At 35.1% G+C, this 17,966-nt stretch overlaps 1 protein-coding gene across 7 annotated transcripts in view; it reads right to left on the reverse strand.

Annotated features, from left to right (window-relative positions):
* Positions 1-12,090: 12,090 nt before the first annotated feature.
* LOC124369891 (plasma membrane calcium-transporting ATPase 2) overlaps positions 12,091-17,966 on the reverse strand; it is a 348,847-nt gene continuing 342,971 nt past the window's right edge. For 6 of the 7 annotated variants that reach the window (XM_046828043.1, XM_046828035.1, XM_046828038.1 and 3 more), the window contains one exon: positions 12,091-17,030. In XM_046828043.1, coding sequence (XP_046683999.1) covers positions 16,821-17,030 — 210 coding nt within the window. In that variant the 3' untranslated portion in view covers positions 12,091-16,820. The remainder of the gene's footprint in view (positions 17,031-17,966) is intronic. The other variant, XM_046828041.1, reaches the window with a different exon arrangement.

Raw genomic sequence — 17,966 nt, forward strand, 5'->3', positions numbered from 1 at the left:
ATATTTTTTATTCCAAATCTCTTTATTTTGCCATCCTAATACTACAATTGCAATTTTTAAATAAAAAATAGATTCTGGCTGAGCAAAGATACCACTGCTGTTCAAAGATACGAGCAGGTCGGTGGCATCCAACTTCCACAGAATGGGAGAACGGACGTCATCCTGGTGACAAACCCTCGTAGTCCTTGCACTGATACTTGCTTCCATTATAGTGATGGTAACTACCCTATTTTGTGAGTAGGGCCCTTATGCAGTCACATATTTGACAATCAATACCACGTCTCGAGACTGCATTGACAATCGCCTGAGTGCCAGCATTGTCAAAAGCTTCTTCCAGAAATACACCTATGGTTACTTCTTTTGCTGCTAGTGCCTTTTTAATCCTGCATCCAATTGATGCAGGGCTGAGTCACGTGAACTTCCTGGAGTGTAAGCAAGCTGATTGGGATATAGAGGGCGCTCCAAGAGAGAACCCTCCCATGCAAACCTCGCAACCCTACTCCATGGTTTTGTGAAGAAAGATCCTGAAGTACTTAGGCCGATTCAGGCTAGACATCCCTACTTTGTTAAAACACCACCCTGGACACTTTACGGGACAGAGGAATGTACCCGAGGACCACATAGGCCGTGAACAGCCTGTATGGCTGGAGAAGGAGAATATACCAACTCCCGCTGCAAGCAAACCGGCCTCACTCCGTCTCCCCCAGGAGCTTTATAAGAACTAAACGAGGTAATCACCCACTAAATCCTTCTGAAGGTTAGTACACGACACACCGAACTCCATTGTGATTGAGTTGTGCTCTCTGCAGGTCTCCCTCTACAGCTGGCTGGTTGATCAACGTCATAAAGGATACAGTCCGGAAAGTGTGTTCCCATCATAACTTTTAGAACTCCCTCCAGTTCAGTAACATCTACCTTGATCGTCATTAAGAACACCAAGTGGCGAGATGCGAGTTTTACCAATAGCTTCTGAAGCCTTGATCAAAATGAAATGAAAGTTGCCTTTAATAGAGAGACAGAGTTAGGGCTGTAAAGCCCTCTCTACCACTCAACCTCATATCATTTACAGTAAATTTACAATAATTGAATACAGAAACATATAAACTGTCAATACACTTATACTTTATAATAAAATGTAAATGTGAACAACCCTGCACTCTATCAATGTCAGTGCAGAGTTTCTTTAGCACGAAAGGTTGTGGTTGCGGTTGTACAGTGCAAGAGCCTCATGGTAGGTTTCCAAACACCCCAAGTTTTTGTTCTTCCGAATAAGGCCCTGACTCTCTTTCTCAAAGAGGCCAGTTCAGAGCTCTACCAGGCTTCTTTGGATCTCCTACTATTAATGGCGAGCTATTTACGCTTGGGAGCGCCCAACTCCCAGGGGCTCCGTTCGCGACGCACTACCCTTGCGCGATATATCCCTCAGACATGTGTCGCTTTACACCGTGAGATTGGAGGCTCTCAGTCCATACAAAAATATGTGTGTGATAAGATTCTGGACAGGCCAGTCGAGACTGACCATGCTCGCACCACTACTGCGATGCGTCAATGGCAACCGCCGTCGCAGAGTGCACAATTCTAGCACTAGCCTAGATCCTGGGGTTCTGTTGATAGCAGAGCCACCTCATGCAGGACTTTTGACAATCATTTATTCGAGTCCAACCATTGGTCTTGAGTGCACTAGAAACAGTGTAACCCTTAGGGAGGTACTTTTCCCAGTTTATTTGGAGATCACCCGAGCTAAGGTGAGCCCTTTCCCTAGACAGCTCGTATCAGTCTTCTATAATTACTTTATAACTTTGACAAATTATTTAAATACTTCATTGCCAGTAGTTTTCTATATATGTGAGAAAAAGTTACTGTAATTTTTTCTTTGGACAGCAAAATGATTTTAGTTATACACATTTTGTTTGCCTTATTTGAATCAACCCCTGATTGTTCTGATAAGGTAACACATGTTAACATGCTAGTTTAGAGTGTCACTAAACATTATAAGTGTTGTTCTACTGATTTGAACGGAATAAGGAATGTCCATTTTTCTTTCAAGAGGGAAGTGTTGAGGAGAGGTAAGTTTCCTGATCCCAAGTCTCTTTTTTATCTTTGGCTTCCTTTCGGGATCAACTATAAAGGGATGTCCACAAGGGGGTGTCCTATCACCTCTACTCATCTGGAATCTTGTGACCGACGATCTCTTAGGTGGTTTCACGCAAGCAGGTATCTACAAGTATGCCTAAGGCTGTTCTGATGACATAGTTCTAGCGGTACAAGGAAAATACTGCAAAATTCTTGCCAACATGCTAACCTCAACATTGATGACTTTACATGCTGGTCTTAAGTTTAGTCATGCGTAGTGCTTCAGGAAGGCCTTGATGTTCAATCTCACTTCAAGGTAGTATATTAGTCATCTTCACCAGGAAAAACAATCCCTAGTCTCTTTGCTGATTAAGGCTGGGTGTCACTCTGCTAGTCTGAGTAGGCAGATACCTAGGGCATAGGTTAAATAACAAGTTTCACAAGAATAGATTATCCTTAAATGACGTCCATACGCTCTGTTAGCACGTATTGGGGCATAAAACCGTATATGACCCGTTTGCTATATTGTGTGATTCTAAGACCCCAAATAATCTATAGCTTTCGCTCGATAGTCTGGTGAAAAAAGACTGAACAAATGAAAAGCAAACTGTAATAAGCTAACTTTTGTAATCTAATGCGTAAAAAGGCTAGTCTGCTTTGTTAATAACAGGATATTTCACGAGCTGCCCTATACACCTGCACTTAAAGTTCTTCTCGAACTTCTACCGTGAGACGTACTTGTACATATGACATCGGAAAAGATGGCCAAAGAATCTGCATTTAATAATGCTTTTCTAGTAACTATCCGAGCACGCGAGGTAAGAGAAGAAGGAAGGAATACATGTAGACAAAGGTAGTTTGGTCTGGTATACAGATAACTCTTTGATGGAAAGCAAATCTGGTTATGGGGTGGACAGCCCATCTCCCAGAACAGCTCTTAGAGGAAGTTTGGAAGATCACTCCCTACAGTCTTTCAGGCTGAAATCTATGCTATGCTAGCCTACGTCAACATAGGATTAACTCGAAATTATATCAATCAACGGATAGTGATTCTAACTGATAGCCAGTCTGCTTCCTTGGCTACCCCAACTGATTTAGTCTAATTCAGTTGGTTTATTGGATATGCAGGGTTTGATGGCAAAGAAATGTACTGATGAATTGGTTTTTGGGCCTAAACCAGCTCGTGGTATATGTACAGTAAGTCAACTGCTTACCAAGCCGTTAGGAAATGAATGGTTCAGACATAAACACTCCCCCCGTTTGCAGAGTTTCTCTGGGCAACCTTTTGGTAAGAAGCTCATTAGAGACATTAACACCCAGTTTACGAACCGGCAGTTGAAAATGATCAAAGGCCTTCTGACACGGTAATTTCAGGAAACACTTTCACAATTTAGGACTCACCACTAAAGATCCTGGTTGTAGACTACGCAGTGGTCTAAATAGACTGATAAACACATTATTTTGGATTGTGAGAGGGGTAAGGTTAGGAGAAGGAAGGATTCAATTTAAAAACTTGCACCCAGTTGACAAAATTTATGTCAGTATTGGGCAGAAACATTTAGATCTTGTCAAAGGTATAGAGGTATGCAGGCCCTGTCAACAGCATTGAGGGTACGCAAAGGGTTTAGATTTAAACGCTAGGAATAATCATTTCTCCTTTAAAATCTAAAGTCTATGGCTTGGTATTTGTGTCAAGCAGTATCATTCTTACTGTAGAGTTACACATGTTTTATATATTTATAACACTATATAAAAATAAATAGAAAATTTAATATTTATTTGTTTTGTAGCTAACGAATAGTATTTTGTTTACTACTGTCTATGTCCATATGTAATGAAATGTGTGTAACGTATTGGTACGATAATGGTCATGTTTGTTTGGAAGCTAAATTTGATGTCACCATAAGGGCAAGCATAATTTATTTGTGTATTTCTATATGGCCTTAAGGGTATGAACATTAGATACCCACCTGTAATAATATCCTATGATTATTTATTTTAAATGCAGACTACAAGTGTAGATGTAAAACCAGACACTGTAATTGTGACAAACATATGGAAACCTTGTTTTAGTTTAAGAAATAAGATTTATGGCCATTTTATGACATGCCACAGGAAACACATTGTGAATCAAATAGCTAACATTATTCTGGTTTTTATATCTGCCAATACGCTTCGTAAAGTGTGATGGGATACAACTGACTAATCGGTTACTAGGTTTCTGAAGAGGCACTTCCCAGTGTGGCAAAGTTACCCAGCTGACTGGAAGATCTGCGTGACTCACCATGCTTGGATCACAAGCATTACCGTTGTATGGATCTACGAGTTCCCGGGTTCCCAGGCCACCCGCGCGTGCTCCCACTATCTAAGCATGTTAATAGGCCCAGCTCCTGTGGCGACAACACAGTTATAGAAAACCCCTCCATCATATTGATGCTGTACTTCACTCAGATGTGCCAGTTCAGCAACACCGGCCGGCACACACAAATGCACAGACAAATGTGGTAGAAGATACAGGTTGGCGGTTACTGTCCCTGTCCAAAGTTTCACACTTATAAACTATCTAGCACGCTAAACACTAAGAAGAAGTCCTTGCGATCTTCTAATCTTGGCCAAATGTGTTTTCTAATATGTGGCTTCGTCCAGACAAGTGTTATTTTGAAGTAGATCTGCACTATAATTCTTTCGATTCTTAAAAAAATCGACATTAAGCTTCCTCGTGGCAGACTTGACATCATTCCAAAAATTCTTTCTAATGGACAGACAGCTTAAAGTAGTAGAGACGCAAATGGCTTGGCTACTTGATTAACTCCCATTGTATGTAGTGACTCTGTCATTGTAGATTGAGTAATTTTGTATTGGTTTTAACACAGAAAAAATGTCTTTACGGAGAACAGTTTGAAGTAGAGATTCATCAAACACATTTTTAAAGCAATGATGATACATTTTGGAATCCATTATCTTGCAAAACCACACACAATTTCAGACTGGATTTTGCCACTCTCGTACATTCAAAAACCCAAAGGACTCAAAATTTATCTTGTTAATATTCTCCGTTTTAAATAGTACAAACCAAAAACATACACCCGGAAAATCCAGCCTCTAAAGATTTGCTGCCCTGGACTGTAGCCACCCCCCCCTACATCTGCCACTGTTTGAGGGTCTGTCTATGACTATATTTTGGAGTACAGTTTTGAGATGACATAAAATGAATGTTATTAAAAAATAATAAGAAAACATAAAAAACAAAAATATGTTTGAAGCAGGTTTAATTAATAACCTCAGAGAAGAAATTAATGTTTGGGAGTGCTGACAGCCTTGCGGTCTGAGACGTTGAACTTTGGGTCTGTGTTAAGAGAAAGCTCAGGTTCAAATCGTGTCTGTGACCGTTGCACTTTTTATCAGTACCAATTGACCCTGTACTGTATTGACTCTCCTCCATGTTCTATTTGATAAGATCCTCACACAGGAAATGTGGCCCATGAAGATGGACAGAATAAGCCTTAAAAGAGGATCGCCCTCTCCTTAAAGAAAGTAAATTTTAAACAAGATTCATAGGATAGGATCCTTTATCATTTATACTTGAAACACGTGTTAGAGCAGTACCTGAATATACATGCAATGTGAAATTCAGATCATTAAAATTAAATTAAATCATTTCTGAAAAACAGATAAATCCATTTTCATACATACCTTTATTACCCTCCAGTACTCCTTTACAGGACACAGGAAGTGTGGTATAGCATCTTATGCAAATAGCTTCCATTGTACATGGAATGTTCCTATTGGAATGTCTCGGATCTTCTTAATCAAACCTCTTTAGTTAGCATTTCAAACACTTCCTCATCTATACTGTCAGTTTCAAATACTCAAAAAAATTTTAAGTCTCTGAAAAACGACCTTATGGACCTTTAAATCCTTGAATAACAGTGATTCCAAGGACATATTTGAACTGTCAGTAACTTCATTGAAAGAGTGTGCTATGGAGCTGGCTCCAATACTAACACTGCTATACAATTCTTCAGTGTCTAAGGGTGCTTTTCTGTAAGATCTTAAATTAAAACAATCCTTTTGCTAATGAATGCTCAAACAAAACTGATCCCAACTCTTTTGGACCCTATTTTCAAAGGGTTTTAAGAAAATTGTCAACAATAGGCTCTCTGACTTCTAGAAATTAATACAATTTTGTCTCCTTGTCCAGTTTGGCTTTCAGTCCAATTGAATCTGAACTGCTTTTGCTCCAAGACAAATTCTCTCTGGATTCCAATAGGTCTATTCTGTAATCAAAGAAAAGCTTTTGGTGCAGCAAACTACCAAATCCTCCTACATAATCTTGAAACATATGGTTTGGTGATATGCTCAAATGGTTTCAATCGTTTTGATTGGCCATGTACAGGGACTTTTTGTCTTACCTTTGCAATCCCTTTTCAGGAACTGTAAACACAGTTTTTTCAATAATTTGGCTTTTACAAGAATTTTCCTAAGGGTGTTTGGTGTTTTTAAAGCGGTTCTACTATTGTGTTGTTTCTATTTATTTTGCTATTCACTTATTTAATGTGATGAGGGGGGAAATCAAACCATTTGAGGCATAAGCAAAGCAATGCATTTTTAAACAAAGACAGTCTAAGTCTTTTAGATGCTGTTTGTACCCAGTGCCATAAGAGTTATCTGACATTTCAAAACTAGTATTCTGGTCTGATAATTCTGTTTCAAAAAGATAGATGATTCTATTAAAGGACATTGTAGATACGCCAAAAGATAATACTGTACCTGATTCTAGATTCAAACCTTTCCCTGTAACACAGTCTGGCAGTTTTCTTGGAGGTAAACAAAGACAGGCACTTCAAGGCAAAAAATTAAGCTGTTTTGCAAAAACATTCTCTTTTAATTTTTGAGGATAAAATTCCATGAGCTGAGGTTTGATGGTTTCTGAGTTCATTAGCTGTACATTAATTGAGAAGTTGGGAGGAAGTTGCAAGAAAGTGCTGGACAAAAATTTCATATTTGTGATTTTAAATCAGACATGGTGTCGTCTGCAAAAAAAAAAGGAAAGAGTTTGTGTATGAATATTGTGTTTATAGATGAAGAAATCAGGAATATCATAATTTATACAACAGGAATAAAAGGGGTCCCAGGACTAAGCCCTGAGATACTCCTGAATATTCACCACTGAATATTCTGATTGGTGCTTTACACACACTAACACTTTCACAATCTGTTTTCCCGAGTTAAAAAACAAAACAATTGTTTTGGTGGAATTAGCTAAAAAATAATAAAAAATTGGAATTAAATGCAATATGACAAGGAAAAAGAAAATTATTCAAGGAGGATACAAAAAAATCTCTTGGGTTGCATTGAATGTTACTTGTATATTTTATTGACTGGAGTAATTATAGACAAAGTGAAGTAAAAGGTTATGTTTTACATTTAATTTTTAAGAGAAATGTGTGATTCGGGTAATGTGAGAACGTAAAAAAAATTATTTACGTAAAATTATTTACTATAAACATATGTTAGGTAATAGAATGCCATACTTATAAATGGTCTTACGGAAATGGTTTGCTTACTGTTATATTATGATGTATTGTTTTCATTTATGGTTTACAATTGGCTGACTCTTAAGCCTTTTTATTCTTAATCACCTGATACAAATTAAATTTTCTCTTAATATATTGTTATTGCTGACAAAAAAGTATTTGTCTGTCTATAAATGTTGAATTAGAAAAGCCAGCAAAAACAATTAATTAAAGAAAAATGTGACTTGCATCAGTTTACTAATAGTGAAATGAAAAAGGCAAAAAATAACAAAAATATTTATTTCAAACATTGCTATTACATTAATCCTTGATAAAGTTTCTGTCTTCATAATTTAATTATTGCACTTAAGGGTAGTGTTTGGCGTGGTATAAACATGTGCATGGGAAACTGCATTACATATACATTACTTTATTTATTACATATCAGAATTTATTAATGTGATATTGCACTTCTAATACTAATTCTTGTAAAATGCTTAATTATTACAATAATGGAATAAACTGTGGCATTCTTGAAACTAATAAGAATACAATTAATTTTATTCTTACAAATAGAGAACTATTATTTACAGTTATTAGTTAGAATTCTATTTCTTAATTATATTCATCTTTTAATATATTTAGATTTTAGTTTAGGAAATATTTTATATAAAGAATTGTTATTAATTATGTTAAATTTGTGAAATTGGATTATTATATTTTGGGAAAATAAATTCAATTCGATATGTTTTGGAATTCACAAGGAAACTAAAAGCACACTAAATACTAACTTTTATCTTAATCACAGGCACAACAATTTCTGAAATTATCTAACAAGAGCTTTGAATCACCCTGAATTGTACTGACAAGTTTAGTAAAGCATAAGGACAACTAAATAAAAACGTATAAAGTCAATGTTTGACTACAAATTTCACGAAATTCACTGTGAATAAGAAATAACAAACATCTTAACGCCAGTCTTACCTATCAACATCAGATGAAAAAGTAATTAGAAAAATTTGATTTCTAGTTTGCTATCAAATGTAAGGGAATTTATGCAAGATCCATATTTATTCATTCAATAAAAATGTATTTTCTCAATTATTTAACTTGTACATTTTATCTCTTACTTACCAAGGACTTAGCCAGCGAGAGGGGCCGGACCCCCAATCTTTTAAAAATTACTGTTTAAGCAAATGGTTATTGATATGTACTGCTGTATCTTCTTAAATACAATATAAAAAACAGAGCCAAACAAAGTAAAATATGTTCATATGAACTTATTTTGACGTAAGGAATGAATTCCTGAAATTTGTTGGCACAAATCAGGTACACACTGTGTAGTAGGTAAACATCGTTTCTAAATTCCTAAAAACATTTAAATGACATTTTTGTAAGTATAATCATAGATTTTTGGAACTCTCTTCAGCAGACACATCATTGTTAAGGTGTAAGTTAGAACAGCAGAGTACTTACATATAAAACAACAGAGTCCACAACCATCTCTTTCCCTGTGTTCCTCTCTTCCTCCACCCCTAAATGTCTCAACTCAGAGAACACCGAAGTGAAAAAGGAAATGAAAATACTAAGAAATGGTGTCAACAGCTTCTCCTTCTTTGTGCCTTCTTGATCTTTACACACCAGACTGCAGCAACTTTGTTTCAATTCTGTCTGGCTTGAACTTTTAATGATTTTTGCTAATGAAAATCTAAAATCAGTAGTATAATTTAACTTAACCAGGAAGAGTGTGCTTGTTTTGTCAGTCTGTATGTGTATTGCTCTTATTTCAAATTTATAACTAATAGATGGTTTCAATTACAAAATACTATTTCAACTCGATCATTTGATTTTAGTTAACTAAAAAATCTTAGTACAAAAATTAATAGTTTTAATACTGTATGGTAGCTGTTTTAATCACACAAAAATCCCAGGAAACAGTAAAATATTTTGATTGTCGGAAAAAATTGGACAAAATGGTATAATACAAGAAAAAAAGTTTTGTATTTAAATAACAGGGAAGATTATTAATTTTTTATAACTCTGTATGGTAATAGGCTGCTTTCTAATACAGCTGAGATCTGCAAAATTCATTGTTTCCCTTGTAACTAATTCAGCTGATTTTCCCCTTCCAAAATTACTTTCCCTATGTAAACATCTCTTACCCTGTGTAAACAATTAGAGTGATTCTGTTATTTTTTCATAATGCTATGTTCAAACAGTTGATTTTAAAATGAATAGTAAGGGACTGTCCCTTAATTACATAACACTAAAATTGAATTTTCAAACCCCCTCCCCTCCTTACTCATAACACTAGCTCCCCTCAGTAAATTTGTAATGATGCCACCAACCCCCCCCCTCCATTTTATATTATTCTAAACAGTTTAATGCAATAAAGACAATTTAAATTCCAAAGTAAGACATGTTTTATGAATATAAAACTGGCATTCACCAACTGTAGGACATAGTTTCAAACTGTTTACTGTTTCTTCTTACCATTTCCATTTTTGTGATTTAAAATTAAGAATTGAAACAGTTTTTTTCCATTCTACTTCTTTAGAAATTTAAAATAAAATATAAATTCAACCATACAAAAGCAAGACAATTACTACACCATTCCTCAGAACAGCATCTTAATATACGGACAGCAAAAGTCAATTCTGTCCGGAAGAATTTAACGTGACTATACAAGCAGATTTTTCTGGCATTTAATCTGTGCAGAATTTCGGCATGGCAAAAAAAAAAAAAAAAAACAGATATGGATGTAATTTTAGGCAAACGGAATGCTCATCCATTTTGTTTTTAAGTCAGTATTAGAAAGCATAAAAAAGAAATTGTTTGTGTTTGTGCATTGCATTTTCTCCATGAACTGGTGAAGTTTTGATGTGCATAATTTCAGCCCAACTTTTTGGCTTTTATTTTTATTACTATATGCTATACAGCTGACATTGTGCAGAGTCTGACATTGCTCCACTTCCGCAATTAACTTCTCTTTATCGAACATAATATGTTATGAATAAACTAATAGACAACCAGACAAAATAACAATAACTTCAACAAAAGGCACCACACTTCCTGTCTCCTACCATGACGGACCACTGAGTTATTCTTTTTTATCAATTTGAATATTTGGATTTATAATAAAAATATAGTGTTTACCCGCAATGATTCATAAAGTTTTGTCTTGCTGCCGTGAGCGTGAATGAGGGAGACAGTTTCTCCAAACAGAGTTTATCTCAAACACTATCAACGTTTAGCTCAAACGTCAAAAACTCCTCGTTTGAACATGCTTAGCAAAAAGTCATTTAAACATACTGCTTTCCCATTTAAGGAGACATTTATATGGAACATTGAGACTTCAGAATCAGAAATTGCTTTATTCATAAGTTTGTACAGCGTACAATGAATTGTGTCATGAATACAAATACTTCTTTCCATTTGCTTTTTTGGAGGGAAAACATAATAGTAATTTTAAAATCTTTTGGGGAACCAGGCAAATTTTTAAATGAATTTAACTATCTTCCCGTGAATGGAATGTGAACGAGTTTTGGTTAAAATGAGATTATGTTAGTTATCTTCCCGTGGCCAATGATATCAGTGAGTTTTAAGCAATTAATTGTTAACGTTTAATAGTTACATAACACTGCACCGAAAAATTTAATGTTGCATAATGCTGCCAAAAACTCCCCCTTCCCATAAGGTATTACATAATTTAGGGACAGCCCCAAAATAGTGTTACGTTTACTTATGGAAGAAAAAGTACTAGACTATGAAATCATACATTTTTTTGTATATTGTATTTGTAAAAAATGTAGTGTACTTTTTGCATCGTGATGAAAGGTATTGTTCAATACTAGAGTGCAAGTTGTATTGCAGAGCTTTATAGCATTTTCCAAGCTCGGCTTTGCCTCATGTGTAAATGCAATCTTGCCTTGCAATAGGTCACTGTTTTACTATAACTGTACAATCAAATTTTATTTTACTTTGTGTTCATAATACCTTATATTTGCAAAGTGCATTTTACCTTATATTTTATAATATGCTAGAAATACATGAATTATCCTAGCACACCTATAGCTTTGGGCCATTTTGCAATCCTTGACAATATTTTATTATGTTAAGTTCATAAAATTTGACACCATACATTAAAATAACTGCCATTTTGGAACCATTGCAATTTTAGGTTTTAACAGTTACACTATGTCTTTATAAGGCAAAATGGCTTTGCAGCATTAGATACAGTAAAATTAATCTGATTATGAATATTTGGGTAAAATCCTCACACAGACAGAGACAAATGAGAGGAACCCCTGGTTGCATTACGTATTGTGTCTTCTTTTGTTAATGAGACATAATACCCCAATGTCAGGTATCGTTTCTAAGTTAAACATACAAAATCTTTGGCCTTAAGTAACTATTCTTGATCTAAACTATATGGTAAAAACTTTGTTTTGTAAGGGAAAAGGAGCAAGAATGGTTGGATGTAAATGAAATAAGAACTATGTAACACGTATAAGGGTATTTAATAACCAAGTAGCTTATTTTATTTGTACCTGTTACAATAATGACCAAAGTAACAATTACATTTTAATAAATAACCAACTTAATTTAAGAGTGATTATAAATATAATACCCTTGTTATCAACTGGACTCAGTAGCAGGGGTATGGAAGTGCATCAATGTATCAATTAAAAAATAGGTAAAAGTAGCTGAGTAACTAAATAAAACACTAATCATTACAAAATATACATTTCTCCAACAAAAGGATAACACAAATACAAAAAAGCAATTGCCCCTTATTTACTGATTATATGTCACCACACCCATTAGCAATGTAAAAGTAAGACAAAATCTATAGAGTGGATTTTAAAATAATTCGGATGATGGTTACCCCTGAACATTAAATAAATTATGCGGTTTAGCTGTCCCCAGTGAGGCACCTTTCACACAGAATACATTGAAACAAGTAGATATATAGGTGTATCATTTGAAAATAAGAAAAAGCTAAGAACGCCATTAGAATATTATCAGTACAAATGTTTTAGTTCATCGTGTATATAATAAACACATGTATTATTTAATTGGTCTCAGCATTTACAAAGTGCACGATCCATAACAATATAATTAAGGCTGACCGAGAATTACTTATAAGTTCTAAAATAAAAAAGGATCCAACACTATGGTGGACACAAAAGTAAGCACGATGATGGCTATCAACCCATCGTACATATATACATATACATTGTATACGTATATATACGCACAATGAGTATCTGTAAGTACGTAATTGTACTAATGTAATAAAACATAGTATACACAAGTTCAATTCTTATGAAATAGTGAAACATTCAACCTGCAACAAAGTCAAGATATACGATCTACTTAAACCTATTTTTTGTTAATATACTCTTAAACCTTTAACTAGATTATTTTACAACTAATGGGTAAATAAATTTATTTACTGCGATTGGAGTAGAAAAAGGCAATTTTTAGCTTTTTACATTAGCAGGACTGTGCCAACAGTGAATGTAGATGTGTTTTTACCTGTGGTACCTGAGCTCCTCCCAATGTGTGAGTATAAAACTGAGTCAATGTGTGAGTGCCGAACTGAGTCAGTGTATGAGTGTTAAACAGAATCGATGTGTGAGTGCCGAACTGAGTCAACGTGTGAGTACCAACTGAGCCGATGTGTGAGGGCCGAACTGAGTCAATACGTGAGTGCCGAACTGAATCAATGTGTGACTGCCAAACTAAGCCGTTATATGAGTGCCGAACTGAATCTATGTGTGAGAGCCGTATGAGACAAATCGCACGTGTTTACAAGTGTAATGATGTTAATGGATATTTAGACCGAATGAATGTTCGTTGGAGTGTGTGTTTAGAACACAGAGTTTGTGAAGGTCACAAGTGTTCGTTACTGGGCCTTCATCCGGAGTGTGCGCAGGCCTGCCCAGAGAAGGAGAGTTAGGAAGGTAAGTGATGGAAATTGTCCTACTACCCAGAATTACAAAAGTTCCAGGTAAATTACGTGTTATTCTATTATTCACTATAAATCTATCATTTACAAATTTTGCTGTCCTTTATATATTTTCAATGGTAGATGTAACAATATAATACACACAAAAACATTTATTTTTAAATAAATTCATAAAAACTACTAGAATTTATCAACACAAAAATTAATCTGACACAAATTATTTGAAACTGATAATAGCAGTATAACCCATTTGCGTAATGTCAAGAATAATAAATTTATTTCAAATGGGGACTTTTCCAAGTATAATGTACCATGGTACGATTCTGAGATAGAAACCAAGTTACAACTCTAACTGAAAAGTGACTATAATTTTGGAATGTATTTAATACATACATTTAATTGCAGGTATACAAAGATGTTGTTTGTGAATGTTTTGCAACGTAAGTAGAAACATAAGATGATATATTTCCTCTTAAAATGAAATTCCCGTTCTCTGGGCGGGTTTGAATGTGCATATTGTTGTCGTGTCACTGTCGCCGAGCTCACTGTGTCGAAATATTGCTGTAAAAACTAATCTTTTGGTTTTACAATACAAGTAGAAATACTGCAGTTAGTTATCAAGTTACAGATAGTGTTCAGTGCGTTATTTACAATTATAACATGCACACAAATTTTCATTGTTGATAATGGGCACTCACTTTGTTCCACAACTATATGTACCATTGCCAAAATAAAGATAGAAGGAGAAGAAGCTGTATTTTTCTGAAGGCAGTGATTTATCGTGCCATGTACAGTGCACCCACGGACAGTGTATTGCCTGCTTATACTGCATGACGGGTGTTTATACATAAAGGAATCGAGCTCAAGCCAATGTGACAGTTTGCAGAGTAGTGACCGATTCCAAATGTGTATCATGCGAGGGATACAATTTTGAATTCAATTCATTGCACAAGTCGAGTGACTTATGTACAGTCGAGCGAGCAACTGGGGATTCATTCAAAAAGCCTGAGTTCAAGTGCTTGTTTCAGTAACGCCTTCCTAAATTTGTAAAATAATACTGACCTGACTTGTACCCCCAGTGCGGCATTTATCTGGGACAATCAGCCTGCTGACGTACTCCGCAAATACACATTTACAAACTAAACTTTAATTCTGTGACACAACACGTACAATACACTGATAAGAAGACAGCCTGGACTGCAGCATAGTTAACGTCAGCTCGAGTTGTACTGTCGCGCAATGAGTGAGCTCGTAGCCACCGAACCCGAACACACTCTTCCACAAGTGTGCATGTATCGACTCAACATTCTATCCTGCTACGGGGATCAAGCTCAGATGATTCAGCAAAACCATTCTGACCAGCAGAAGCTTGCGACTTATATATTCTCTTCAAGTGTATATTTCTTGAGTAGTTATTACTGTACAATACAAATGTTCAGTTAGTTTTTAATAGGACAGCTAAATCATAAAATAAGTTTAAAGAGTGCAATAACATTTTTAAACTTTTACAAGTTTATGTTTACATTTAAAATAAATTTAGAACACATCACTTATTCGTTTATGATGAGCCTCTAATTACTGTAATATCCCATATCTGACATGCAATATATGTTTCAACAAGTTTCCTTTATTAAATTAGAAACAATGCCTCTGTAGACACTTTTTCAGACGATACATATACAAAAATAAACAAAACTTAAACATTGGAAACTCTAAAGTCTTTCATAAAATAAAGATATTGTGTCGGAACAGAAGTGAATAGCTACAATTATAAGTGTATCCATTTAGAAGAGACTCTTTCGATATTGAACCTCATAATACGATCGGGTACACGGATAAATTAAGCTAAATATATATAACTAACAAAATGATACAGCGTCAACAACAAAATAAAGCATGGACATAAGGCACATAACGCTGAGTAAATTCAACAATAATACAATGAATTATAAGTACAACATAGCCAACACATACGGACTTGGCTTTACAAAATGTTCAGGGAAGGTACAGATTTATTTGAAATAAATTTATACACATATCTTTAACAAGGTTATGAAATCACCAAACTTTTTATTTGACGAAAAGTATTAGTGATATATACTTATTCACAATGATAATAGAAATTTTAATTTATTTAACTATAAAATGATAATCATAATATAAAATCAATAAAATTGTTGACTGCCAAATCCCTGTCTAGAGCTAGCAATATGTTATGCTGACCGTGTAATTTTTTAAAATTTGGTAGTCTCAATAATTCTGTTACACAAATTCGAGCGATACCACTTGTAGGTTAACGAAAATCAGAATCATAGTTACTGTATATGCACTTGCTCAGAGAAAATAGAGGTGAGTAAATACAAGACTACTAATGGTAAAGTCTCTGCGAGAGACGTTTCTAAGAGTGAATGCTACAATACACGTGGTGATTCTAGTGTTGTCTACTATAAACCCCTATCAGTCAAAACTTTGCTTGTAATTTACTCAAACAGCCCATGGAAAGTTCATTATAAACTAATGCATATTTGCAACACCTAGAATTTCCTCTTTATACAGACAGAAAGTTGCAGTCACACAACAGAGTTACAAAGTAAACTATAGCGGATAGAGTACAGAGAGAGATAGAGAGAGAGAGATAGAGAGAGAGAGAGAGAGCAAGCAGGCTCTACACATAGCTTAACAACCCAGACTAACAAAATTGCAACTGCTTAGTATCGGATTTACACGGTAGAACATTCAACAACATTTTCTTGAGGTTATCAATGTGGATTGGAGGAAGTGAGACCTGAGACCGCTTGGTCACAAGAAAGGTATAAGTGTCAATCAGGAACAACGGACAACACCGAGAAATCGATAACAAAACTACAGCCTACAGTCCTGGCACTTGGCTTTTAAATGAGAGGAGGCGATAACAAAATTAAAATCAAAACTATATCATATTATACTCGTAACAAAGTTTGGCATCACACAAGCACAGCTGCCGCCTCCCCTCACAAAAACACTCAGCTTACTGTATCGATAAGTAATAATAATTTATTCTATTTTATCTTACAATAATTACATGCATAAAGAGCATTCACCTCCAACACTGGTAACGTTGCACTCTGGTTCAGGCACAATTCGCACAGATCGCACTCACCGTATCCAACACTGACCCTCGCAACAATAAACAACAGGGTCTTAGCTCTTTTAGGGGGGCAAGTACTCGGAAACAAAGTGAGACCGAGTGGACGTGAGTTGGTGGGTGGGAGGTGGGACTAGACCGCTGTCTCCGTGTGACTGTGAGATGACAGCCGTTCTACGTCGATCTCCGGCACAGTCAACTCGTCCGGCACATTATCTGCGTACTCGATGGAAGAAGTCTGTGATAATCGTTTACTAAGAGATGTCTGCTTTCGTAGGACTTCCGCAAGGGACTCACCGTAACGAGCGTCTAGGCCCTGTCGGAAAGCGTTAACTACTCGAATCTGAAACCACAACAGAAAAAGGAAAATAGGAAAAATAAAAAAAAGAAATGAACTAAAACCGACTAATTGTATACAGGCATATATAAAACTAAACTGCAAATACATAGACATGCTAGAGAGTCATGCTATATTTGTGACAGTGAGATCCACTACACACACGTTCTTCTCACAGTATTGGGAAAGTACTACAAGTGAAACAGATTGATTGAATCGTTTTGCAAGCAGAGGCAAACTAAAATAAAATAGTTATAAGTACTTATTACTTTTTACATTTCATATTCAAAACTCTAGAAGACATAAGTTTTTTTACATAGCTTTACAAATGACAACTAAAGGATTTAATTTGATGCAATACTAATTAGTGAATGTAAGGTTCAACTAACATGGTTTTTGTTCTTTATTGTTATTTTATTTTTATAGAAACATAATTAATACCATTGTTGATAGAAACACTGGATAAAAGCGTTTTCAATAGATCCAACTGTAAACATTTCAAAATTTCATGAAAATATTTACATTACAATTTTCTTCCTCCAAATTATTTCTGAGAAAATCACTTGTTTTAACAGTTGCCACAACTTTCTTCATGTGCATGACCATTTCACCATTAAGTCCAATGTTTAAGTTCGTCATAAGAAAATCAAAAGAACAGAAATTATGCATAAATAAAAAACCAACATGACATAATAAGTTTGAAGCACTCATGAGGAAAACTAAGAAAATTCTTGATTAATCAAAGACCTATTCCTGTTCAGATTACTAAGGTAAATCTAGAACAGCTAAAACAAATTATAATGATTACCAAGTATAATTTCAAAAACTCTTTTTGGGATAAGTTTTTATTACAAATACATTCAGTTAAGTGAAAGCTTAACTTAGGAAATAAAACCAAACAATAAAGTTCCTCCAAGCAAAATTTTTCTTTTTCACTTTGAA

Source organism: Homalodisca vitripennis, chromosome X (assembly GCF_021130785.1).
Source record: "Homalodisca vitripennis isolate AUS2020 chromosome X, UT_GWSS_2.1, whole genome shotgun sequence".
NCBI lineage: Eukaryota > Metazoa > Arthropoda > Insecta > Hemiptera > Cicadellidae > Homalodisca > Homalodisca vitripennis.